Source organism: Centropristis striata, chromosome 9, assembly GCF_030273125.1.
Source record: "Centropristis striata isolate RG_2023a ecotype Rhode Island chromosome 9, C.striata_1.0, whole genome shotgun sequence".
Classification (NCBI taxonomy): Eukaryota; Metazoa; Chordata; class Actinopteri; order Perciformes; family Serranidae; genus Centropristis; species Centropristis striata.
This window is the reverse complement of record NC_081525.1, coordinates 1,031,203-1,056,921: the sequence shown is the minus strand read 5'-3', so window position 1 is coordinate 1,056,921 and position 25,719 is coordinate 1,031,203. Positions and strand designations below refer to the sequence as shown.

The following is a 25,719-nucleotide window of genomic DNA, read 5'->3' as shown; positions in this document are numbered from 1 at the left end:
CAAACAGGAAGTCGGCCATCTTGGATCGAAAATGGCGTTTTAGAGGTTTTTCGCCATTTCTGCATCGCATACTTTAACAAAAAGTATCGACTTCAGACTTGGTTCGTACCATCAGAAGGACTTTCACATCAAAAGTTATGAACAGCTTTGCAGACCATCACACTATGGGGGCGTGGCATGGCGGCAAAATATGGCGTTTTGGTATAAAACAGGAGACCTTATAACTTGACCATTCATTGTTCAATCTGCCTCAAACTTGTAATGCATGATGATGGTTCATCACTGAACAGTTCCACATAACAATATTTCATAAAGTCCCGCCCTTTTGATTAGCCACGCCCCCTTTTCTTAACTTATGAACCGTTTGTCGTAGAGACTTGTTTGAGGTGTCAGTGAACTCAGCAGAGAGTCCTTCTTTTACCTCACCCCTTCAACGATCAGTGTTATTTATGATAGTGACGTGTTTGGCGTCCTCTGCAGGCGGAGACTGCGCCACGCTTCTGAAGAACATCGGAGCTCTGCCGGTGGATATGGCTCGCATGTACTTTGCAGAAACCGTCCTGGCCTTAGAGTATCTGCACAACTACGGCATCGTGCACCGAGACCTCAAACCTGACAAGTGAGACTCACAAACACACATGTAACATTTACAGAGGTTAATCAGTTTTTATACATATATATACATATTTAAACTGCTGTTTCTGTCAGCCTAAACATTGTTTTTGGTCTCATTGGTTTTTATATTGTGTCCCCAGTCTTCTCATCACCTCCATGGGACACATCAAGCTGACAGACTTCGGCCTGTCAAAGATCGGTTTGATGAGTCTGACCACTAATCTGTATGAAGGACACATCGAGAAAGACACCAGAGAGTTCCTGGATAAACAGGTACCAGCTCACAGCTTCACCCAGGAGAGAGCCTGGTAGTTTTAGTTTTATTCTGTTTCCCCAAAGTGATTACATTTACAACGGCCTTTTAAAAAAATTATAATCAAAACGATGTGTTGTGAGAAATGTGAGTAGTAGTGAGTAGTTATTGATTCCCAGAGGGGAAACTCAGGTGTTTCAGCAGAAATAAGCCGGAAGAGAGACACGAAAATAAAATAAACAATAAGAATAAACAAAATAACAGTTATAAAATACATTCAGAATAACGATTACAAGTTTAATGACAAGTTATTAGTTTTTAGTATTGATAGTTATTTATTTAGTATGTAGTAATTTTTTTTCTTTTTAGTTATTAGTATTAGTTTAATAATAGTCTAGTATAAAGTACTGTGCAAAAGTTTTAGGCAGGTGTGAAAAAATGCTGAAAAACAAGAATGCTTCCAAAAATATAAATTATTATTGTTTATTTTTCATCAATTAACAAAATGCAAAGTGAGTGAAAAGAAGAAAAATATACATCAAATCAATATTTATCTTCAAACCAGCATCAATTCTCCACACCTTCCCAAGACTTTTGCACAGAACTGTATATGTAAACAGTGTGCACCAGAATAATATAAACTGTTACTGTTTTTTTGATTGATACATTTAAAAACCTAAAGTTACTGAATGTTTTTAGACACTTTCCTGTTTAGTGAGCTCACACAAAAGTTAAATGCACCTTATTAACTCTTTGCAGAGTGCTGTGATTGCTAAAATTCTTCCAGTTATACATTTTTTTTGCAGGAAACTTGTGGGTATTTAATAAACATTATGTGTAGATATAATGGGGATTTCATTACATTACATTACATGTCATTTAGCAGACGCTTTTCTCCAAAGCAACTTACAATAAGTGCATTCAACCTGATGGTGCTAGCCTCAGAACACAGGAACAAAGAAAGAACAGAACTTTAAGAGCTAACTGTAATCACTACAGGAGAGATATAAGTTAAAGAAGAAAAGAGTTTAAGTGACTCAGGCCTGTCAGGAGAAAAACAACTCAACTCTCAACTCTCAACTTTATTTGTAAAGCACTTTAAAACAACAACAGCCGCAACAAAGTGCTGTACATAAACAAACAGAACAAGAGACAATAAAATAAATAAAACAGGAAATAAACACTAAAATAAATAGATTTATTGCTTTTTAAGTTTTTTAACAAGTAGAAGTAGAAGTAGAACAAGTAGAATCAAAGTATAATAATGTTAAATATTCTCTATTCTAAAAGAAAGCAGCCTTCTGAGTAACTTTGCAGAGTCATTTCAGTGCAAATACGTCTAGATAAAGCTCTATTTTAATTACAGCTCAGAAATTCATTATATCAGCCAACATATTCCCCATATCTGTGATTTTTTTTTTTCCTTCAAAAATAGCTAATCGATATCGGACACAAAAATCCCACCGTGCTCTATACTTTAGCACCTAGAGCTGCAATGAGGAGTCAACCAATAAATTAGTGGATCAACAGAAAAATAACTGCCAATATTTGGATAATCAATTGTTGTATTAAGGCAAAATTATAATAAACTGAACACAAATACAAATACAGCAAAACCACAGCAAGCAAATTTAAAGCAAATAGTACACCAGAAAGCAGAAGCCAGGTAGTTCCTCAAACATTAAAATTGCCCTTCCTGCCTGTTGATGTCCTGGTCTGACTGTGTCCCTGGTGGTCCTCAGGTGTGTGGGACTCCGGAGTACATCGCCCCGGAGGTGATCCTGCGTCAGGGCTACGGGAAGCCGGTGGACTGGTGGGCCATGGGGGTCATCCTCTACGAGTTCCTGGTGGGCTGCGCTCCGTTCTTCGGGGACACTCCGGAGGAACTGTTCGGACAGGTCATCAGTGGTGAGAACACACATCACACACTGGAGACTGGAGATAATTATTCTGCTGCAGGAGCTGATTCAGGGATAATCAAATCAAATCAAATCAAACTTTATTTATAAAGCGCTTTTCATACATATAAATGCAACACAAAGTGCTTTACAAAAAATAAGAATAAAAACAGACAATAAAAATGACAAAACCCACCCCTCCCTTCCCCACATACACATCTGTATGTACACACAATAAATTTTGCTATTGGTTAATTTATTTTTTATTTTTTATTTTACAGCTTCTGTTACAAACCAAACAACCTCTTATTGATTAGATTAATTAATTAATTAGTTTATTTATTAGTTCATTTACCAGGGACAGTGCATGGCTCTCAGCTGTACCAGAATTAGCTACGAGCTAAATGTCATCTGTTGTCCCTGGGCGAGACAAATAACATCAATCTGACACAAACAAACAAGCCTTTCAAACAGCAACAACAAAGTTTCACACTCTTAAAACACAATAGAACAGAACAACAGCAAGAGTAACGTCACAACACAACACAATGTTAAAATACAACACTAAAGAGATTGCAAAATAGTGAGCTAATGTTTGAGTTTATAGTTGGTGGGTGCATGATTGAGTGGATTTAAGCCATGATTTTATTTTAGATTTAAAACCAACAAATGTGCTGATGTCTCTGATCTCATTTGGCACTGAGTTCCAATAATTAGTGGTATAATTGAAGGTGAATGAACCCAAACAGCCAGACTGTAATACTGCATATACATTTACACACAGAAAGTCTATTTAAAAAAGAAAAACTTCAGTTATAGAACCAGTTTATAATGTGTGATCCTGACAGAAACACGTGGAAGTGAAACATATTGAGACGAACCAGAATTAACCTTCTGGTGTCTGATGTTTCTGTGTTCATGGTGATGAAGCTCCGAGCTGACTCACAACCAGTAAAACCAGTTGTGATCTCTCCTCCGTGTTCTTCTCTCTGAAGAATAGAGAGTCAGTGATCATAAACCGTATTGATCCTTTAGAGTCTTTATGAGCGTCTGAGTCCGTCTCTCCGTCTGAAGCTCTGAGGTGATAAAGAACTGAGACCTTCAGAGTTTTATCAGCCTGCAGAGATCTGAGCTCCCTGAATAAAACTCTGTCATACAGGAACAATAAACAGAAACTACAGACTGGGGGGAAGATGGACAGAACAGGATAAAAGAGACGTGAGATTTCTGCTTTAGCATGAAATCAGACTTTTCACACATCTATAGTTTTTTTTCTGCATCCTTTTTTATCAATTTACTGCTAATAAGTCGAAAAGTCAAAGCGAAATCAGTTTATTTTGTGGTTATTCTGATGTGTTTGCAGCAGTTAGATCAGCATTGCTCTGATCGTACTTAAGCATTTTAAAAAATGTTTGCTTGTCCTCTTGCAGACAGATCTGACGAAGCATGAAATCACATTTTTTACACATCTGCATCATGTTGTAGTACTTTTTGCATCATTTCAATCCATATATCGCAGTTAAATTGCAGCAAAATCAGGTTATTTTTGGGGCAGCAGAGCTCTAATTGTCTTAAATTCCTTTCAGAAAACAAGCATTTTTAAAGTTGTTGTTTGTCAGTAGAGCTGGTAAAACATAATTTTTTTATCAATTTATTGCTAATAAGTCACAGCAAAATCATTTTATTTTGTGTTTCTACTGATGTGTTAGGTCTGGTTTAATATAAAAGTCCTGCAGCTCTGTGAAGAAAACATCATGATTAGAAGTCAGGAGAATGTGCAGAATAACACATTTATAATGCCATCAATCAAATAAAAAGATGAAGTCTTTCATAATTTATTTGACAAATATTGGAGGAAAAAAATGAATATATACATGCAACATTTTCACATCAAGTATTACCAATTTTGGGGGGGAAAAGGCTCAATATGCTATTCATATTAAAATCTGAGTACAATTTAGTTCAGTAGAAGACTGAATGTGAATGTATATTCGCAACCATGTGGTATTTTCTTCTTGTGCCATAAGTTATGGTATATATTGGACAGAAAGGCCTGAGGGGAAACAGAAACATAAATGTTTTTTATTGGGCTGAAAGAACTTCAACTAGATATTTTCCGGCTAGTTTTCTCAGAAATAAAGATGCGTGTGTTGACACTGTTTTCATGTTTGTTTGTTTGTTTGTTTGTTTGTGTTAGATGAGATCATCTGGCCGGAGGAGGATGAAGCTCTGCCTCTGGAGGCTCAGGACCTGATCTGTAAACTACTGAGACAGAATCCTCTGGAGAGACTGGGCACAGGTAACACACACACACACACACACACACACACACACCCTCATTATAACGGTGAATTCCCTTGCAAGGTTATAATAGTTTTGGATTTTATACTAGTTTTTGTTTTAATTTTCTTGTGAATTTTTGTTTTCATATTCAGTTAGTTTTAATGAGTTTTTAGAGTGAGTTTGATAGTTTTAGTTTAGTTTTTATTAGTTTTAAATGCTTTAGTTTTAGTTTAGTTTTTATTAGTTGTAGTGTTTTGTAATGGGGTATTTGTTGGGTGGGAGATTAAAAGAGGTCACAGTAAATTTTTCCTTTATTTCCTTTGTCTGATCCATCTTCATTATGTATGAAAAAAGTTGACAAAGAGGAAAACGAAGGACATTTTCACTATAATTTTAGTTAGTTTTGTAACCACACAATACAGTTTCAGTTAATTATCATTATCATGTAACCTTTAACCCTTAAAACAAAGTCTGAAATCTAAAAAAAAGCCTTTAAAGAAGTGAGGACGGGCAGAAATGTCCTCACTTTGTTGGTTAAAAATGTGTTCCGGTCCTCACTATGTAGGAAGTACAAGAACACACACACACACACACACACACACACACACACACACACACACTCTCCCCTGTGTGTTGGTGTGTTGTAGTGTGCAGGATGTTCTGCTGTCCTGTGTGTTTCTCTTTTGATCTGAGGTTTTTCAGAATAAAAGCTCAGATCAGACTCCAGCAGGTGTTTGTCCCTGAGCGGCTCACATCTGATGATGTTTCCTCTCCTCCTCCTCCTCCTCCTCCTCCCCCTCCTCCTCCTCCTCCTCTCCACAGGAAGTGCCTTTGAGGTGAAGCAGCACCAGTTCTTCACAGAGCTGGACTGGAACAGTCTGCTGAGGCAGAAGGCCGAGTTCATCCCTCAGCTGGAGTCAGAGGACGACACCAGCTACTTCGACAGTAAGAACCTCACACACACACACACACACACACTGTCAGCAACACACACACCTAACACCTGCATGTGTGTGTGTGTGTGTGTCTCAGCTCGCTCTGACCGCTACCACCACGTGGACTCTGAGGAAGAGGACGACACCAACGATGAAGAACACGTGGAGATCAGACAGTTCTCCTCCTGCTCGCCTCGATTCAGCAAGGTACACACCAACACACACACACACACACACACACACACACACACATCCACATGATCTCTGGTGATCTCAAAACTATTAAAGTCTCCTCAGTAGAGTGAGAATCCTGTAAAGCCTCTAAATCCTCCAAACTCTGCTGGAAAAACAAGCATTTTAACAGTTGGTTGCTTGTGTTCTTGCAAACAGATCTGACGAAGCATGAAATCAGACTTTTGCACACATCAGCATCATGTTGTAGTTATTTCTGCATAATTTTTTGTCAATTTATTGCTAATAAATCACAGTAAAATCAATTTATTTTGTGTTTATACTGATGTGTTAGCAGCAGCTCTGATCGACCTGAATCCCATTTAGAAAACAAGCATTTTAAAAGTTGTTTGCTTGTGTTCTTGCAGACAGACATGACAAAGCTTGAAATCACATTCTTTACACATCTGTATCATGTTGTAGTTATTTCTGCATTATTTCGATCCCTTTATTGCAGTTAAATTACAGAAAAATCAGGTTATTTTGGGCAGCAGAGCTCTAATCACTTTAAACTCCCTCCAGGAAACAAGCATTTTTAAACTTTTTTTGTTGTTGTTTATCAATTTGCAGACAGAGCTGGTAAAACATGAATTAATACACATCTGCATCATGTTGTAGTTATTTCTGCATCATTTTTATCAATTTATTGCTAATAAATCACAGCAAAATCAGTTTATTTTGAGTTTACACTGATGTGTTAGCAGCAGCTCTGATCGTACTGAATCCCATTTAGAAAACAAGCATTTTAAAAGTTGTTTGCTTGTTCTCTTGCAGACAGATCTGACGAAGCATGAAATCACATTTTTTACACGTCTGCATCATGTTGTAGTTATTGCGGCACATGTCTGATTTGTGTATTGCAATTAAATTGAAGCAAAATCTGTTTATTTTGGGTTCAAACCACTGTAGTAGTAGCGTCAGCAGAGCTCTAATCGTGCTAATGTCCCTCCAGAAAACAAGCATTGTTAAAGTTTTTTTGTTGTTGTTTGTCATCTTGCAGACAGAGCTGGTAAAACATGAATTAATTCACATCAGCATCATGTTGTCGTTATTTTTGCATCTTTTTGATCCGTTTATTGCAATGAAATCACAGCAAAATCAAGTTATTTTTGTGCAGCAGAGCTCTAATCGTCCTAAACTCTCTTCAGAATTTCGGCACACTTCTGATTTGTTTATTGCAATGATATTGAAGGAAAATCAGTTTAATTTTGGACAGCAGAGCTCTATTTGTCCTAAACTCTCTTCAGAAAACAAACATTTTTGAAGTTGGTTGTCAGAGAGAGCTGGTAAAACATAAATTAATTCACATTAGCATCATGTTGTGTTTATTTCTACACATTTTGGTCAGTTTATTGCAGTTAAACAACATCAAATCAGTTCATTTTTTTATTGAAAACTGTAGAATTTACCCCAAAACTCCCACATCTTTACTAGATTTAAAAGCCAGTTTGACAGCTTTCTGTGTTCTGGAGTCCTGATGATGATGATGATGATGATGATGATGATGCTGCTGATGATGATGCTGATGATGATGCTGTGTGCAGGTGTACAGCAGCATGGAGCGTCTGTCTCTCCACGAGGAGAAGAGGACTCCTCCTCCCACCAAGAGGAGTCTCAGTGAGGAGGGAGGAGACCGCCTGGACAGTCTGAGTGGACTGAAGACCAGAGACCGGTCCTGGCTGGTCGGCTCCCCGGAGATGTGAGTCCTCTCATATATATATACTTTATCTCCTGCTCCTAATGTGTCTTTTTAGTATATACTAGTGTAGTTAGTCAATATTTACTGCAGTTTATTGATTTATACAAGAAACAAGCAGAGATGAGAGAAAGATTCCTTGTTTTCTTCAGTTTCTTGTTCACTTTAATGTCTGGTTCAACTAAAGGTTCATTTGTTTGGACAAATATAATGATAACAACAAAAATAGCTGATAAGAGTTTAATGTAAGAGCTGATATCTAGACATTTAACATGGTTTTATTCATAATAACCAAAATCTTTATTAAGGAAACCATGAAAAATGTCTATATATCAGCTCTTTTTAAGTTATGTTTTTATGTTAAATAAACTCTTATCAGCTATTTTTGTTGTTTTCATTATATTTGTCCAAACAAATGAACCTTTAGTTGAACCAGACATTAAAATGAACAAGAAACTGAAGAAAACAAGGTCTAATAATTGTTTTCATGACTGTATTTTATTGTAATTTTGTGTCTTTTTTGGTCAATTTGTGTCTATTTCGATAATTTTGAGTCATTTTTTGTCATTTTGTGTCTTTTTTTTAGTCATTTTTACATCTACAGTCATGGAAACATTCTTGATAATAACCATAATGATTATGAATAAAACCATGTTAAATGTCTAGATATCAGCTCTTCAATTAAACTCTTATCAGATATTTTTGTTGTTATCATTATATTTGTCCAAACAAATGAACCTTTAGTTGAACCAGACATTAAAATGAACAAGAAACTGAAAAAAACAAGGTGGTCTAATCATTTTTCCATTACTGTATTTGTTAATTATTTTCTATATGGGAACATCTCAGAGTCCATTATGGATTTTATACTATAAACACTTACTAAAGTAACAAAGAGAGACTTTCTTTAAACCTCCTTTATGTTTTAAAGTGTGTTTATAGTCAGTTTAACAGCCAACAAGGCCAGAAACACCAAGTTTTCTCAGTGTTCTCTGGTCTTTTGTTCTGTTTTCTCACCTGTGTGTCCTCTCCAAGGTTATAATAGTTTTGGATTTTTCGTTAGTTTTAGTTTTAATTTCGTTGTGAATTTTTGTTTTCAAATTCAGTTAGTTTTAGTTAGTTTTTAGAGTGAGTTTTCTAGTTTTAGTTTAGTTTTTATTTTTTGAAAATGCTTAGTTTTAGTTTAGTTTTTATTAGTTTTAGTGTTAGTTTTAGTCTTTTTGTAATGGGCTATGTGTTGGTGCCAGATTCAAAGTGGTCATAATAAATTTTGCCTTTATTTCCTTTGGTTTATCATCTCAGCCCCAATAAGGTTATTAACTGTTTTGAATTTTGGTTCTAGTGTAAACATCCCAGTCTCAGTAAACATATTCACCATGTGTTGCATGTTCAAATAGAAACACTGAATTATGAATGAAAAAAGTTGACAAAAACGAAAACTAAGGACATTTTCACTATAATTTTAGTTAGTTTTAGTTAGTTTTGTATCCACACAATACAGTTTCAGTTAGTTATCATTTTTTAAAAAACTCTAGTTTTTATTTTTATTTCAGTTCACGAAAATGTTTTTCTCAATTCTAGTTTTCGTTATTTCGTTAGTTTTCGTTAACTATAATAACCTTGGTCCTCTCCCCTCCAGTCTGAGGAAGCGTCTGTCCGTCTCCGAGTCGTCCCACACGGAGAGCGACTCCAGTCCTCCTCTGACGGTCCGGAGGCGCTGCTGCTCCGCCATCATCGAGATGCCTCGCTTCGCCATCTCCTCCGAGGAGGAGGGAGGCCAAGGTAACGCCGGAGCCTCGGGTCCGTCACACTGTCCTTTAGAGCAGTAGTTCTCAACCTTTTTGAGTCGAGACCCCCAATTTAACATGCATGTTGTCCACGACCCCCACTCACTGAACACCATCTCACACGCACAGTTCAGATCACCCAAAAAAAGACACAAAATGACTAAAAAAAGACACAAAATGACCAAAAAAAGACCAAAAAAGACCAAAAGGACACAAAATGACCAAAGAGAGAAACAAATTGACCAGAAAAGACACAAAACGACAAAAAAAAGACACAAAATGATAAAAAAAAGACACAAAATGACAAAAAAAAACACAAAATGACCAAAAACAGATACAAAATGACCAAAAAATTGACCACAAAATGATCAAAAAAGACACAAAATGACCAGAAAAGACACAAAATGACCAAAAAGGACACAAAATGACAAAAAAAGACACAAAATGACTAAAAAAAGACTCAAAATGACCAAAAAAAGGAAACCAAATTACCAAAAAAGACACAAATTGACGAAAAAATGATTAAAAAAAAGACACAAAATGACCTAAAAAGACACAAAATGAACAAAAAAAGACATTAAGTGACCAAAAAGACTAAAACAAATGATTTGGCGACCCCCAGAAATCGTCTCGCGACCCCAATTGGGGTCCCGACCCCAAAATTGAGAATAGCTGCTTTAGATTAGATTAGATTAGACTTTATTAATCCCACAGCGGGGAAATTTCTTTGTTACAGCCGACCAGACAAATTGCACACAAAATTATTACCCTTTTAGATAAAGATAAAAAATAAACAATCTAATATAAAAAGACATTTAACAATATACAATATATTATATACAACGTCACAGAAACAGAGGACAGAATAAAAGACAATTGTTGAGTTTGCTTTGGAGAAGTTTGTAGTAAAAAGTGTCAAATATCTGAGATGTTGATCTCAGAGCAAAATAATTCAATTTACAGCTGGAGATTCTTACCTTTTCACCTTGGAAGTAGCTTAACTTCTTCGTAGTTTAAATTCTTACTATCATATTATATGACGTGTAATTAAACTCTTAGTTTATAGAAGTTCTTCATCCAGCCTCCTAGCAGCTCAGTGTGTCCAGTCGAGGGTTTCTGAGTGATTCTAGGTAGCAGACAGCAGAGACAGATGAAGATTATCTGCACCTTAAAACTTACTTTTAAACATTTGGAGAAACTGATGATCGCTGTGTCTTAAACTCCCAAAAGAAAGAGATGTTTATCTGTAGAAATAAAGGGAATCTCCTGCAGCAGTGACCAATAAATTCATGCATTTCCTGTGAAGAATGAGTATAAAGACGTGACACTAATCCTGGATCTGGATCTGTTGGTCAGGAGCCGCTGGGAGCCGTAAGAGCCCCAGCCTGTTGGGTCCGGGGGCCGTGAGGGGCCCGCGGTCTGACGAGCTGCCCCTCGCCATCCCAGAGCTCCCAGTGGAGAGAGAGCTGAAGCTGGACGAGTCTCCCAGTACTCCCAGTTCTACCAGCAGCAGCCAGCTGAGCAGAGCTACACTCACACGTCAGTACTGACGCACACACACACACACACACACACACACACACAGATACAAACTGTTGCATATAAAGTTGCATATAAGTTATCAACACATCCACCAAGGAGCTTTTTTACCCTTCAGACAGATCTGACGAAGCATTAAATCACATTTTTTTACACATCTGCATCATGTTGTCGTTATTTCTGCATCATTTTTTTATCAATTTTTTGCTAATAAATCACAGCAAAATCAGTTTATTTTGTGTTTATACTGATGTTAGCAGCAGCTCTGATCGTCCTGAATCACATCTAAAAAACGAGCATTTTAAAAGTTGTTTGCTTGTGTTCTTGCCGACAGATCTGACGAAGCATGAAATCACAATTTTTACACGTCTGCATCATGTTGTTGTTATTTCTGCATCATTTTGATCCATTTATTGCAGTTAAATTACAGCAAAATCAGGTTATTTTTGGGCAACAGAGCTCTAATGGTCCTAAACTCTCTTCAGAAAACAAACTTTTTAAAAGTTTTTTTGTTGTTGTTTATCATCTTGCAGACAGAGCTGGTAAAACATTTTTACATGTATTCACATCAGCATCATGTTGTAGTTAGTTCTGCATACTTTTGATCCATTTATTGCAGTTAAACCACATCAAATCAGTTTATTTTTTTATTGAAAAATAAAAAATTTACCCCAAACTCCGACCACATGTGACCCTTCAGGCTCTGTCAGGTGGCGAGCTTCTGATCTAAAACAACAACAACATGCAGAACGCTCAAAATGTAATGTAAAATAAACTGTAATTATGGCCGAACTGAATGTAACACTCAGGTTATAAAAACAACAATTTTTTTTTATGGCCACAAAGACAGAGGGGTTACATCAGATGAAACTCTCTGCAGGATTCATCCACAAATATATCTTGAATTTCTCACAGAAAGTTAAAAAGTCAAAAGTTAAGCCTTGTTTTACTGTGTTTCAGGTGCCTCTGACCTCTGACCTCTGACCTCTCTCTGTTTGTGTTCCTGCAGCCGGTAGTTCAGGTGACGTGTGTGATCGTGGTCACCGTGGAAACGGCGGTGGGAACGGGAAAGCTGCAGGAGACAACGAGTCTCCGTCGACCCCGAGAGCCATCAGCGACCTGGCGGCTCGCCGGGCTCGCCACCGCCTGCTGTCAGGAGACGCCGACAAACAGGCCACGCCCTCCTCCAGACCGCTCAACAAGGTCATCAAGTCGGCCTCCGCCACCACGCTGTCACTCATGATCCCTGCAGGTCAGTGGGACGCCATGATCGATCAATCAATCAATCAATCAATCAATCAGACTTTACTTAGCACTTTTCATACAACAGAAATGTGACACAAAGTGCTTCACATAAAGAAGAAAATAATATTATCATAATATTAAAACATAGAAACAAGCAAACACCCTCCATTGTTATTATTATTATTATTATCATTATTATTATTATTATTATTATTATTATTATTATTATTATAAACAAAGCAGAAATTGAGGAAACACTGGAGGCAGCTTAGAAATTAATTAGATAAAATAAAAAAAATTTAAAAACAAAAGTAAATAATAACAATAAAAAGTAATAAAGCCAGATAAAAAAACATGAAAATAATAAATAAATAATTAAAAAGTAGAGCATGATATATATATATATGTAAAATAGCAAATAAATATATAAATAAAAATAAAGTAAAATAAAATAAAAAACTCAAGTAAATGATAAAAACAATAAAAAGTACATGATAAAAAATATATATATATATATATATTAATTAATTGATAATAATGAATACAATAAAAATAAATAAAAGAAAAGATGTTGTAACACTAAGATGCATGAGCATAAAAATATTTCAAAATGGTTCAAGTAAAAGCCAAATTAAAAAGAAAAGTCTTAAATTTGCTCTTAAGAATTTGATACGTTCTGACTTTTGGTTTTATTAAAAGGCCAGAAGACCATTAAGAGATTTATAAACCAGTAAAAGAATCTTAAAATCTTGTTCATGAGTTTATTACTCATATCCTGTTTCTCTGATGTGCTTATTACGTGTGTGAGGTGAAAAAATATAGATTTAAATTAAACAGACCAAAAAATAATGAAAGGATCTCTGGATTAAGTAAGAAAAAGGCCTGAAAAGAAGAATAATCTCTGATTTTAACGTCCTCAGACCACCACGGAGCGTCCCCGTTGGCCAGCCCCATGTCCCCCCACTCTCTGTCCTCCAACCCGTCTTCCCGGGACTCGTCTCCTAGTCGGGACCTGTCCCCCGCCGTCACCAGCGTCAAGCCGGCCATCGTGATCCACCGATCAGGGAAGAAGTACGGCTTCACCCTCAGAGCCATCAGGGTCTACATGGGGGACTCAGACATCTACACGGTGCACCACATGGTCTGGGTGAGTCCAGAACTCATGGTTATTATTCAAGATGGAGGAGATCTGGATTCATTTGGGGGTTTTTTAGCCTTTAATTATATTTTCTGACTTCCTCCTTTTACCAAGAAAATGTTAAAATATGTAAACCTGAAAACTGTTCTCCCTTTTTGTTTCTGAAATAATTGAATGATGCAACCCTGGATGTTATTTACTAATAAATCAGAAATGTTAAGGAGCGAGGAGTTTTAAACCAGCTCGGACTGAATGGTATTAAAATGAGTTCAGATGTCAGATACAATTTACGTATTACATATTTTTACCCCTAACGTAGTTTATTTCTTTTCTCAACAAAAACAGACATCAAGAAAAACTATTTTGTGAGACAATATATGAAGACATTGAAGGAAACTCCAGAGCAATATATAAATATATATGGATACGAAAATAAAAAAGACAAAATTACAGTAAGAAAGAAAGTAGAATTATAGAGTTTCCTGTGATTCAGATCAGTGTGTGTGTGTGTGTGTGTGTGTGTGTGTCAGTGAGGTGGGATTCTGGTTGTTGACAGAAGATGGCAGTAAACAACAACAGAACAGACTCAGCGCTCTTTAACACGACTGTTTTCTCCCCCAGCATGTGGAGGAGGGGGGTCCGGCCCATGAAGCCGGTCTGAGGGAGGGGGATCTGATCACTCAGGTTAACGGAGAACCGGTTCACGGTCTGGTTCACACTGAGGTGGTGGAGCTCATCCTGAAGGTAGAGACCTTTAATTTACTCTTTAGATTCAGTTACATCACTTCATCAATACACACTGTACACTCTTCTGTTTTTAATGTTTCTATACTCTCTTTTAGTCTTTTCCTCATTATTATCCAAGTATTATTAAAAACGTTGAAATTGATTTTTTACGTTATTTTTTTTTTCTTTACTTAATGCTGATGTTGAAAATAATGAAAATTAATTAAATAATGAAAATTAAAATTAATTAATTTAAATGAAAATTAATTCTGGAAAAAGCACTCTGACTTTAATTATTTAAAAAATAATATAATTATTTAATAATTACTTATTACTTACTTACTTATTACTAAATAATAAAATCCTAATTTATAATAATAATAATGTTTTATTTTATTTTTACTATTTTCCTAATTATTTCCTAAGTTTTATTAAAAACGTTGAAATTACATTTTTCTTTGATTTAGTTTTTTTCACTTAATGCTGATTTTGAAAATAATGTAAATTAAACAAATTAATTACCGGAAATTCTGGAAAAAACTTCCTTGCTGTAATTATTTAAAAAATAGAACAAAAAAATATTTATTATTTAAAAATAAAAAAATAATTTACAATAATAATAATAAATATTATTTTTATTTATTTATTTTTATTGTTTTCAATTATTTAATTATTCAAAAAATAAAATTATTATTTAATTACTTGTTTTATTTTTTTGATTATTTAATTATTCCAAAAATAAAATCATTATTTAATTATTACTTGCTTTATTTTTTTATTATTTAAAAAAATAAATAAAATAAAAAAATAAATAAACTATTTATTTTAATAAATAATTAAACTACTTATTTCTATTGCACAATATCTGTTTGACAAATTTTCGATTTTTGCCAAAATCAGAGAAATTTCCAGACAGTTGACATAGATTAATTTAAAATATATTAAACATAAAAATCTGACGTAATATCAATTCACACCAATATAATAAGAAGTGAACTGAAACTGAAAATAAAACATATAAATCTACATATTATTTTTCTCCGTCCGTCCTCAGAGCGGAGCGAAGGTGTCGATCGCTGCCACGCCGTTCGAGAACACGTCCATCAAGGTCGGCCCCGCCCGAAAAACGGGACACAAGTCCAAGATGGCGAGACGCAACAAGAAGACCAAGACCAAGGAGGGACAGGACAGGTGAGACACACACCTGCTCCAGACCTCAGAGTGTGTGTGTGTGTGTGTGTGTGTGTGTGTGTGTGTGTGTGTCTTTTCCGTTTATTTCAGTCATACGTGTCATTAAAACAGAAGTAACAAACCAGAAAAAAACATTGATTAAAGTAAACAATAAGTGAACAGAGAAAGAAACTTGATAATAGACATTTGGACCAAAAAGGCTGAAGCAGCTTATTACACCTGTTATAACTCAAGTTAGTTTAAACATTAGAAATGTACAATCTGTTATTTATTAATAAAAGAAATAATCAGTCACAAAAGAGAGAAAAGAAAGAAGCTGCTTGATTTTTCTTTTTCTTTTCTTCTTCCCCTTCCTTCCTCTTCTCCTTTCCCTTCTTCCTCCTTTCTTCCTTAAAATAGAAGAATAATAATAAGAAAAATATATATAATAAAATGAAAAAATAAAGATAAAAGACAGTTAAACATACAGAACAAAACAAAAGAAAAATAGTAGCTGCATAGAGCGTGTCTCCACTCTTTACTCTAACTTATATTAATGAATCATCCTATTATTAAGTACTTTTTTGAATAAATTAATGGTATTGCATGTTTTTAAGTCTTTCTCCAGTTTGTTCCCTAAGTTAACAGCTGTCTGGTGGTGCATGGTGATGTGGTGTTGGTTCTGGTTTTATCTTTATAAACATCCTCCGCCCTCTGAATGATGATGTCTTCTATTGAACATGTTGTCCCTGCAGCAGTAAGAAGAGGACGTCTCTGTTCAGGAAGATCACCAAACAGGCGTCTCTGCTGCACACCAGCCGCTCCCTGTCCTCTCTGAACCGGTCTCTGTCCTCGGGGGAGAGTGGACCAGGATCTCCCACCCACAACCTGTCCCCCCGCAGCCCCACGCAGGGCTACCGCTCCACGCCAGACTCCGCCCACTCAGGTCAGACACACTCACCTGCTGCAGGAATAATACCTGGTCACACGTCTGCAGGGGACATCAGGCATGCACATGTTGAGTTTTCCTTTTTAACCCTTAATAGGACACTCATTGAAATACTTGCAAATTCCAAATTTCAACCCTAGAGAATATTGGAGGATATTACATACTGCCAGAATGTGTAAAAAAAAACATACGGACCCGAGGGAGGGGGCTCATATTTATAGAAAAAAGTTTATAAGATTAAAGTGGCAAATCTACGAGAAAAATGTGCAGATTAATGAGATTTAAAGTGGTGAATCTGGTAGAAAAAAGTTGTTTTTTTCCCACTTTTGTCTCGTAAATCTGCAACTTTTTTCGAGCAGATTTGCCACTTTAAATCTGCAACTTTTTTCGAGCAGATTTGCCACTTTAAATCTGCAACTTTTTTTCTTGTAGCTTTGGCACTTTAATCTAGTAAATTTGCATTTCTGTCTCTGATAATTTCTGTAATTTGGGGGATTTTTTAAGAAAGTTAGAGAAAGTTGAAACAAAATGACCAAAAATTGATGTAAAAATGACCGAAAAAGACACAAATTGACCAAAAATAAATCTTTATAATAACCAAAATCATCACCAATAAAACCATGTTAAATGTCTAGATATCAGCTCTTAAATTAAACTCTTATCAGCTATTTTTGTTGTTATCATTATATTTGTCCAAACAAATGTACCTTTAGTTGAACCAGACATTAAAATGAACAAGAAACTGAAGAAAACAAGATGGTTTAATAATTTTTTCCATGACTGTATTTTTGGTCATTATTACATCTATTTTTGGTTAATTTGTTTCTATTTCGATAATTTTGTGTCATTTTTTGGTCATTTTTGCATCTATTTTTGGTCATTTTGTGTCTTTTTTCTTTATCCTTTTTACCGAGATAATATTTTTTCCATGACTGTATAACTAATGGCTGACCTCATACAATTGTAAAAACATAATGCATAATCTCCCTGTTTGTTATTAATTATTGACAGTGTGTAAACCATGTTAATGTATATATTCTCTGTTCTCCTCAGTGGGAGGGAACTCTTCCCAGAGCAGCTCTCCCAGCTCCAGCGTTCCCAACTCTCCGGCCAGTTCCGGTCACATCCGTCCCAGTTCCCTGCACGGCCTCGCCCCCAAGCTGCAGCGCCAGTACCGCTCGCCACGCCGCAAGTCAGCCGGGAACATCCCTCTGTCGCCGCTGGCCCGCACGCCCTCCCCCACGCCGCAGAGCAGCTCGCCGCAGCGCTCGCCCTCGCCGCTGCCCGGCCACGCCCACGGCCCGGCCGCCGCCGCCGGGGGGGGGCAGTCCTTCCCCGTCAAGCTGCACTCCTCCCCCCCGCTGGCCCGCCAGATCTCCAGACCCAAGAGCGCCGAGCCGCCTCGCTCCCCGCTCCTCAAGAGGGTCCAGTCGGCCGAGAAGCTCGCCTCCTCGCTCTCCGGCTCGCCGTCGTCTCCGGCGGGCGTGGCGGCGGGCGGAGCGGCCGGCGGCAGCAGGAAACACAGTCTGGACATCTCACACTCTGAGTTCAAGAAGGAGATCCTGCAGAGAGAACCCAGTCTGCAGAGCCTCCAGGTAGGAGAACATCAGCTGGAACATCTTCAAATAAATGAATAGAAATAGAATAAAAACACACACTGATTCCATTAATCATGTCTTTAAAATGAGATATTAATAAAAGATTTAGCAATAAGTTAGTTATTTTACTTGATGTTAAACCTCTGAACTCCAAGCAGTTCCAAGGGGGGTTTTGAACTGAAAATGTATTTAAAGTATCAAAAGTAAAAGTACTCGTTACGCAGAATGGACCACTCAGATATGTAGTCTAAATATATTTTTAGATTATTTGTCGGGAGGTGTTTATGTAAGCAGTGTTTTAACTTAGTAAAGGTAGAGATTCTATTAATTTTATATACTTTTAGGAGGTTTAACCTATAAAAATGTGTAATTATTTTAAGTGTATCATGTTTTTATGTTAAATCTCTTCCTGTAAAGTAACTAAAGCTGTCAGATAGATCTAGTGGAGTAAAAAGTTTTTGCCATTTTGCCTCAAAATGTAGTGAAGTAGAAGTATAAAGTTACATAAAATGGAAATACTCAAGTTAAACTTCAAGATTCAAGAGTTTTTATTGTCATTATACAAGATAACGATATTTCCTCCAGAATCCTTAAAGTCCGTCCTGTTTCTTCCCGTGTGTCCTGCAGGAGTCGGCCAGCGAGGGCCTCCTGTCCTCGGCGGGCCGCGGCGTGGAGAAAGGCAGCCTGCAGAAACACTCGTCCTCCTCCAGGAAGCTGGGGCGGCAGGAGGGGGACGGGGCCCTGGGGCCGGTGCCGGGGTCCCTGGGTCTGGCCCCCGGGAAGAGCAAGCTGAAGGACAAGCTGTCTGCGATCCGCCAGGACCGGGCCGAGCGCCGCGAGTCCCTGCAGAAACAGGACGCCATCCACGAGGTGGACTCCTCCGAGGACGAGACGGACGAGGGCTCCGAGGACAGCCAGGACGGGCGCCGCGGGGCCACCTTCACCCCGCCCCCCCTGCTGAGGCCCACCACGGTGAGGACGGGCCCCGGGGGGACGCTGCCCTCCCTCTGCCTGTCCCCCTGCACCCCCCACGCCACCTTCAGCCACACGGGGCCCCCACAGGCCGGACGGGCCCCCGCCACAGACACCAGGACCCCCTCCTCCCTGAGGTCCTCCTCTGTAGAAGACAGAGCAGAGAGGAAGGTCCTGGAGCCCAGCGGGGCCTCCAGACCCTCCCAGGGGCCCCTCCCCTTCTCCACCCCCGGCAGTGCGTTCATCTCCGTCAGCAAGGACACCTTCCTCAAGCCCACGCCTCCCAGAGACCCGCCCAGGAAACCTGCACCGCTAGAGGACCGGACCCCCGACGGCTCCGGGGCCTCGGGGCCCTCCACCACAGACTCCAGGAGCACGGAGGGCCCGGAGCCCCGCGCCTCCTGCTCCTCCCCCAGCATCCCCAAGGAGAAGAAGGAGGCGGACAACCGGAGGCTGTGTGCCGCCGCCGCTGCCAGCTTCAGCGGGGCCCCCTCCCCCTCCTCCGGACCCAGCTCCGGGTCCAGCTCCCCGGCCCCGGCCCCGGCCCCCGAGAGCGCCGTGGACAAAGTGGTGTCCCAGCTGGCCACCGTAGCTAAGAGCGTCCTGGGTCCCGTCAAGCTGAGCAGCGCTGGAGACAAGAGCCAGAAGGAGCAGAGACCCTCTAGAGGAGGAACACCTGAAGTCCCAATAACTGGGCCCCTCTCCTTTCTCTCCAAGGCCCCCCAGGCCCCTCAGGGCCCCCTCACAGAGTCCCAGACCAGACAGAAACCTGAGCAAGTTGCCTCCCCGACGCCATCACAGAGGACGACCAAACCCTCGGCGCAGAAAGACTCCACGCCGTCTCCCTGCACGGACGTCCCAGCCCGGCCCCTGTCAGGACCCCCATCAGGGCCCATATCAGGACCGCCACCAGGGCCCCCATCAGGGCCCCCACCAGGGCCCCCGTCAGCTGCTCCGCCTGCCCCTGCTCAGCATCTCGGTGCAGCAGCAGCCGCTCCGCCAGCCCCCAACACAAGCCCCGCCCCCCCTGCAGTATCTGAGCCACAGCGTAAGAGATCCAAACCCCAGACGACGACCAGCGCCGGGCCTGGCCCCGCCTCCTCATCTGGCCCCGCCTCCTCATCTGGCCCCGCCTCCTCATCTGGCCCCGCCTCCTCACCACCAGACAAAGCAGCCAGTAAGAAGACGTAGCAGCAGCAGGAGGATCAGCCTGTACAGACCCCCCCCCCCCCCCCCCCCCCGCGCGCTCAGAGCTGCATGTCTGCAGACTAACTTTAGCATCGTGTCTGAGTTTAACTGAGTTTAACTGAGTTTAACTGAGTTTCACTGAGTTTAACTGAGTTTAAGTGTAACAGACGGAGACAGACGTCGTCTCGTTCATTCCACATGTTTGTGCTCTTAATGTTCATGTGAGTTCGTTTGGTGTCTCAATCTTTGCTTCCTGCTTCCAGGAGTTTTTCTTTTTTTCTCTTTGCGGGGCGAGACACGAAGAGCTCGGTGGTCCGTGTGCACACACACACTTTAAAACATCACACACACTTTAAAACATCACACACACTTTAAAACATCACACACACTTTAAAACATCACACACACTTTAAAACATCACACACACTTTAAAACATCACACACACTTTAAAACATCACACACACTTTAAAACATCACACACACTTTAAAACATCACACACACCTTCAACACGGTCGTCTGTCAGCAATAAAACGCAGCGTTTGTTTAGCAATCTGTGTTTATGTCTAACAGTGTTTTTAATAAACTAAACGTGCACAGCTAACGTGCACGCTGCAGACAGATAACCAGGACCGTCTGATCTGATCCAGTCTGGGTGATCTAGTCTGGAGGCTGCAGCAGGGACAGTTTGCCCTGAGCGCCGTCTGCAGGCTCAACGTTTCTGGATTAGATTAGTGTTGGAGTCACTGGACTGCAACACTGAACTCTTTCTGATATTTCTGAACACATTTTCTGAACTTCCAGGCATTTATTTCTACATTTCTGCAGATCTTTCTCTAGTTTATCTGTTTGACCTTTCCCAGATCTGTCCCAAGTTTAATTTTTTAAACATTTGGAACATTTGACCACTAACTGAGATGCTGCAGGGTTTCAGTCTATTTAAAGACTTAGACTTTGAAGCTTTAAGAAGGGACATTCGTGTGTAAAGTGGAGACTCGTGGGGACCCACAGAACACGTTTTCATTCAGATGTCTGGAGGTCAGAGGTCAGGGAGACTCATTCATCATCACAAGATATCCTGACATGACACAGATTGATTCTTGGATCATCTAGTTTAAACAAAGAGCTTCACTAACTGTTTAAACTTTAAACTTCTCTGACATTAACTTTAGACTCTTCACGAGTTCCAAAACACACAAACATGAAACGAAGTCAAGCATTTGACTAAATCAGCTGATTTTATTGTCCGTCTGCCCCAGACTGAGCATGCTCACACTGACTCTCTGTGATGTCACTAACAGACCACCCGTCTCCTCCTCGTCTCGCCCCGACGCCTCTGACGGCTGCAGTAGTTTGATTTGCTATCTGGACCAACTTGCTGTGTTTTTTTTGCCTCTAATCCTGTAAAGTCACCAGACTTCACTCTGTGTGTGTGTGTGTGTGTGTGTGTGTGTGTGTGTGTGTGTGTGAGGGAGAGAGTTTGTTAATTTGTGCATGGTTATCAGTGTGTATATAAGAATATTTAAAGTTCTGTTGTGCATCTGTTTTATACCCTGTGTGTGTGTGTGTGTCATATATGTGTGCATAGATGTATGCATATGCGTGTGTGTGTGTGCATATGTGCATTTGTGCATATGTGCATGCGTGCATTTTGCTTATGTGCATATGTGCGTGCGTGTGTGTGTGTGTGTGTGTGTGTGTGTGTGTGTGTCTTTCCTCTGGTGGTTCAGATGATGAAGCTGCTGCAGATGTTTTGCTGTTTGCAGCTTCAGTAGTAAAAACAAAGATGCAGTCAGTTTGTTCTATTGTTTCTGTTTTTATTTTAATTTTATTTTGGATGAACCTCCTTTCCTCTCCTGTCTCTCCTGGTTCTCTCCTGGTTCTCTCCTGGTTCTCCTCTGGTTCTCCTGGTTCCTACTGTACATTTGAAAGTTTTCTTGTTTTGGTTTGTTTGAGATTTTTGAAGAGAATCACCTTTCATTGATGCACGGCGAGCTGCTGCCGCCGCCAGTCACTCTGTCTACTGTCTCTGAGACGCAGGACGAAGACGAAGATGATGATGATGATGATGATGATGATGAACTCCCTCAGTGTTTCCTGGTAGAGGATCAGAGCTGCTCTCAGTCTGAAGGACTCTGTTATCAGCTGACTGTGGCAATCTGTGAGATGTTTACATGTTCTTCTTGTTTTGTATTTTTCTTTATGTGTATTTTTGTGGATGGAACTTGTTGCCTGTAGCAATCAAACCTCCTCCGACAGGCTCCATAATTACCACCATGTTGAGGTGGCGGTGGCGTGTAACCGTGGTAACCGTGGTAACCGTGTGACTCAGACGGAGACGAGTAGAGAGAGTTCATGTGACCTTTGACCTGCAGGGCGAGGTCAGAGCTTTGAGACTTGAATCGTTTGTCGACTAACCGACCAACGCTGATGTTTATCACCTGATGAAGAGATTCAGGAGCAGAAACCAGATCTGAGAGCAACACGGACACGTTCAGAGCAAACAGGCAGAATAAAAGATTGATCTGTCAGGTTGAACCTTTACAGCCTGTTTCAGATCTCACTGGTCGTAAAAACATCCTGATTCTCTGATCTCTGACACTAATTAATCTGGTGTCTGCAGCAGATTCAGATCCAGTGAAACAAATCAAACCTGAGAGCAAACAGAAGGTTTCATCTGTTCTCCGTCTGCAGCTTCATGCTTCCGTTTGGACAATTAATTCAATTTATTGTCATTTAATTCAACCTTGTAATGAAGCATTTTCCAGTTTTATTCCACCTTTTACTGTATGGAGTCTTTATAATGCAATCAAACAATCAGTTTGAGAGCAAAATGAAAATTAAAAAAGTGTTTTATTGCAAGTAAAATACATTTGTGATTAAAAATATATTATTGCCGATCAAAAACTTGTTTGGAGATCTTAAAGTTTTGCTTTTAAATACAAAAGTTTTGCTTTAAGATGAGCTGAATTGTGGGCGGTTCAGTTCAGATTCAGCTCAGCAGAAAACAAAACTTCTGGATTTGCAGAAATACATTTTTAATCACATCTTTTTTACTTGCACTTGATGACAGTGTTGATAATTTTGCTTGCATATCTCATTATAAAGCCACAAAAACTCAAACCATCCTACTGTAAAATACATCAGAATCTGAGAGCAGATTTCAAACTTTTTGCACCAAACATCCAGATTCAAACCTGCAACTAAAACTGGAGCGAAGCAATTATTATCAGCTTTTATCAGAGTCTGAGCTCATCACAAATATAATAACATCACTGTTTATATCAGGCAATAATTCACAAGAACCATCAGTTACAGAGATGCCAAAGAAATGATTTATCTCATGTAGAAGCTGCAGCTCCGTTACAGTTTTTATCAAACATAAATCCACATTAGTTGTTGTATGAAGCTTTGATTGGATCAGATCTCCACCTTCAGGCTTCAAACATCCTGTCGGTTCCACTCTGAACATGTTTGTTGCTTCCTGATCGCTCCGAGTCTCTCTCAACTCTCTAACAGACGCCTCAACTCTCAGTTTGTTGAATGTTTCACATTCTGCTGCTGATTTCATCTCCCGCCTCCAACTGGAAGCTGGTAATCACACACACACACACACACACACAGACACACACACACACACACACACACACACAGACACACACACAGACTCACACACACACCTTGTCCCGGGTGCAGAGTTGATGCTGCAGCCATCTGCTGGAGAGTGAAGCGAGTGTCAGGTTCCCTGGTGGAGTCATTAATCTGGAGCCCTGAGCCTGTTGACCACACACACACACACACACACACACACACACAGGTTCAGGTTCAGGGTCATGTCAGGGTCCGGCCCCCCTCCGGCTCCTCTCTCCGGTCCCGGTCGGCTCCGTTCAGTTCACCAGTTGGTCTGTTAGTTAGACAGTTTGTTTGACCTCCAGCTGGTGTTTTTACCCATCATGCACCTCTGCTGCTCCGCGGCCTCGGCCCACAAACAAACAAACGAGAAGTTGACTAAAAAAAAACGGCTCCAAACTGGAGCTGGAACCAGTCTGACAGTCAGGGTTTTACAGCCTGTGTTGGGCTGAATATGAACTTTTATCTGTATGATTCTTGCTTTAAAAAACTGGCAGAAATATTTTATTAAATCAGGAACCAGCTGATAAACATCGAGGTACTCCAGAACTGACAGAGCATGTTTTCAGATGTTTTCTGCAGGAATCCTTGTGCAGGAACATCTGTCCCTGCATCTATTAGACCTCACGTCTCTGCAGTTCTGTCTGTTAAACCCTGAGCCTGGACTGGACTTTACTGGATCAGGATCTGAAGCAGACTGGTGGAAGCATCAGTTGTGGTTTTGTCCCTAACGAGCTGCCGTACTCTCTGACTCTGAGCGTTGAGAGGGTCCAGGTGTGTGTGTGAGGAGGTTCTGGGTATGACGAGGTACGAGATGAAGCCTTATGACCACTAAAACACTCGTCTCTGTGTCTCAGCAGTTTAAAAACGCCTCCTGCAGTTTATCTCAAGCTGTGTGTGTTCTGTGTTTGTCTCCTGCGTGATGAAGAGGAGGAGGAGGAGGAGGAGGAGGGTAAAAGCTCGAGAAAGACGTTAAGAGAGAGAAAAACATTGCTAGAGTAAAACCAGTGCAATATCTTTTTATTTTTTATTGTGGTAAAAGCATGTTGTTGTCAATCTTACCTTACAACAATAATAAAGTTTTTTTATGTACGTTTGTGTTTTCGCTGCGTCTTGATTGTGTTTTATGGTGTTTTCTGTTCTTTATGGGGCACGTCAGGCTTTTTACATTACAGCAGCAGGAAGAAGTGACAGACAGTAAATGATAAGAGGCTCTAAAGCTCTCTGAGCATTTATTTATTACATTTACTGCTCACAGTGACTCTGTTGGTGCATTAGTGATCCAGCAGCTGGATGAAGACACCAGCACTAAAAGGAAATACACTGTAAAAAAAAAAAAAAAAAAGATCTTTAATTAACGGTACTATACCGGCAGCTGTGGTTGCCAGACTTCACCTTAAAAAATACAGTGAATTTTCTACTATAAATTTAAATATCAGCAAAAACTGTAATTACTATTTCTGAATATTCCCTTTATTTTTAAGCTAATGGTTTACATGGAAAAAATGTGTGTTTTCTTCAGTTTAAAAGTTTTGTACTATTAGATTTACGGTAATTAAAAGCAGCTACTGACCAAAAGACACACAATTACCAAAAAAAAGACATAAAATTACCAAAAAGACACAAAATTACCCCAAAAAAGACATAAAATTACCAAAAAAAGATAAAATTACCCAAAAAAGACATAAAATTCCCAAAAAGACACAAAATTACCCCAAAAAAGACATGAAATTACCAAAAAGACACAAAATTACCCCAAAAAAGACATAAAATTACCAAAAAGACACAAAATTACCCCAAAAAAGACATAAAATTACCAAAAAAAGACATAAAATTACCCAAAAAAGACATAAAATTACCAAAAAGA

The 25,719-nt window shown here is 39.5% G+C and overlaps 1 protein-coding gene across 1 annotated transcript in view; it reads left to right on the top strand.

Annotated features, from left to right (window-relative positions):
* mast2 (microtubule associated serine/threonine kinase 2) overlaps positions 1 to 20,226 on the top strand; it is a 258,263-nt gene extending 238,037 nt beyond the window's left edge. The window contains exons 17-32 of the mRNA XM_059341171.1: positions 481 to 619; positions 756 to 888; positions 2,611 to 2,776; positions 4,964 to 5,065; positions 5,872 to 5,994; positions 6,082 to 6,191; positions 7,760 to 7,914; positions 9,551 to 9,693; positions 11,055 to 11,237; positions 12,247 to 12,489; positions 13,403 to 13,629; positions 14,242 to 14,364; positions 15,401 to 15,537; positions 16,275 to 16,462; positions 17,519 to 18,060; positions 18,691 to 20,226. Coding sequence (XP_059197154.1) covers positions 481 to 619; positions 756 to 888; positions 2,611 to 2,776; positions 4,964 to 5,065; positions 5,872 to 5,994; positions 6,082 to 6,191; positions 7,760 to 7,914; positions 9,551 to 9,693; positions 11,055 to 11,237; positions 12,247 to 12,489; positions 13,403 to 13,629; positions 14,242 to 14,364; positions 15,401 to 15,537; positions 16,275 to 16,462; positions 17,519 to 18,060; positions 18,691 to 20,226 — 4,250 coding nt within the window. The remainder of the gene's footprint in view (positions 1 to 480; positions 620 to 755; positions 889 to 2,610; positions 2,777 to 4,963; positions 5,066 to 5,871; positions 5,995 to 6,081; positions 6,192 to 7,759; positions 7,915 to 9,550; positions 9,694 to 11,054; positions 11,238 to 12,246; positions 12,490 to 13,402; positions 13,630 to 14,241; positions 14,365 to 15,400; positions 15,538 to 16,274; positions 16,463 to 17,518; positions 18,061 to 18,690) is intronic.
* Positions 20,227 to 25,719: the final 5,493 nt, after the last annotated feature.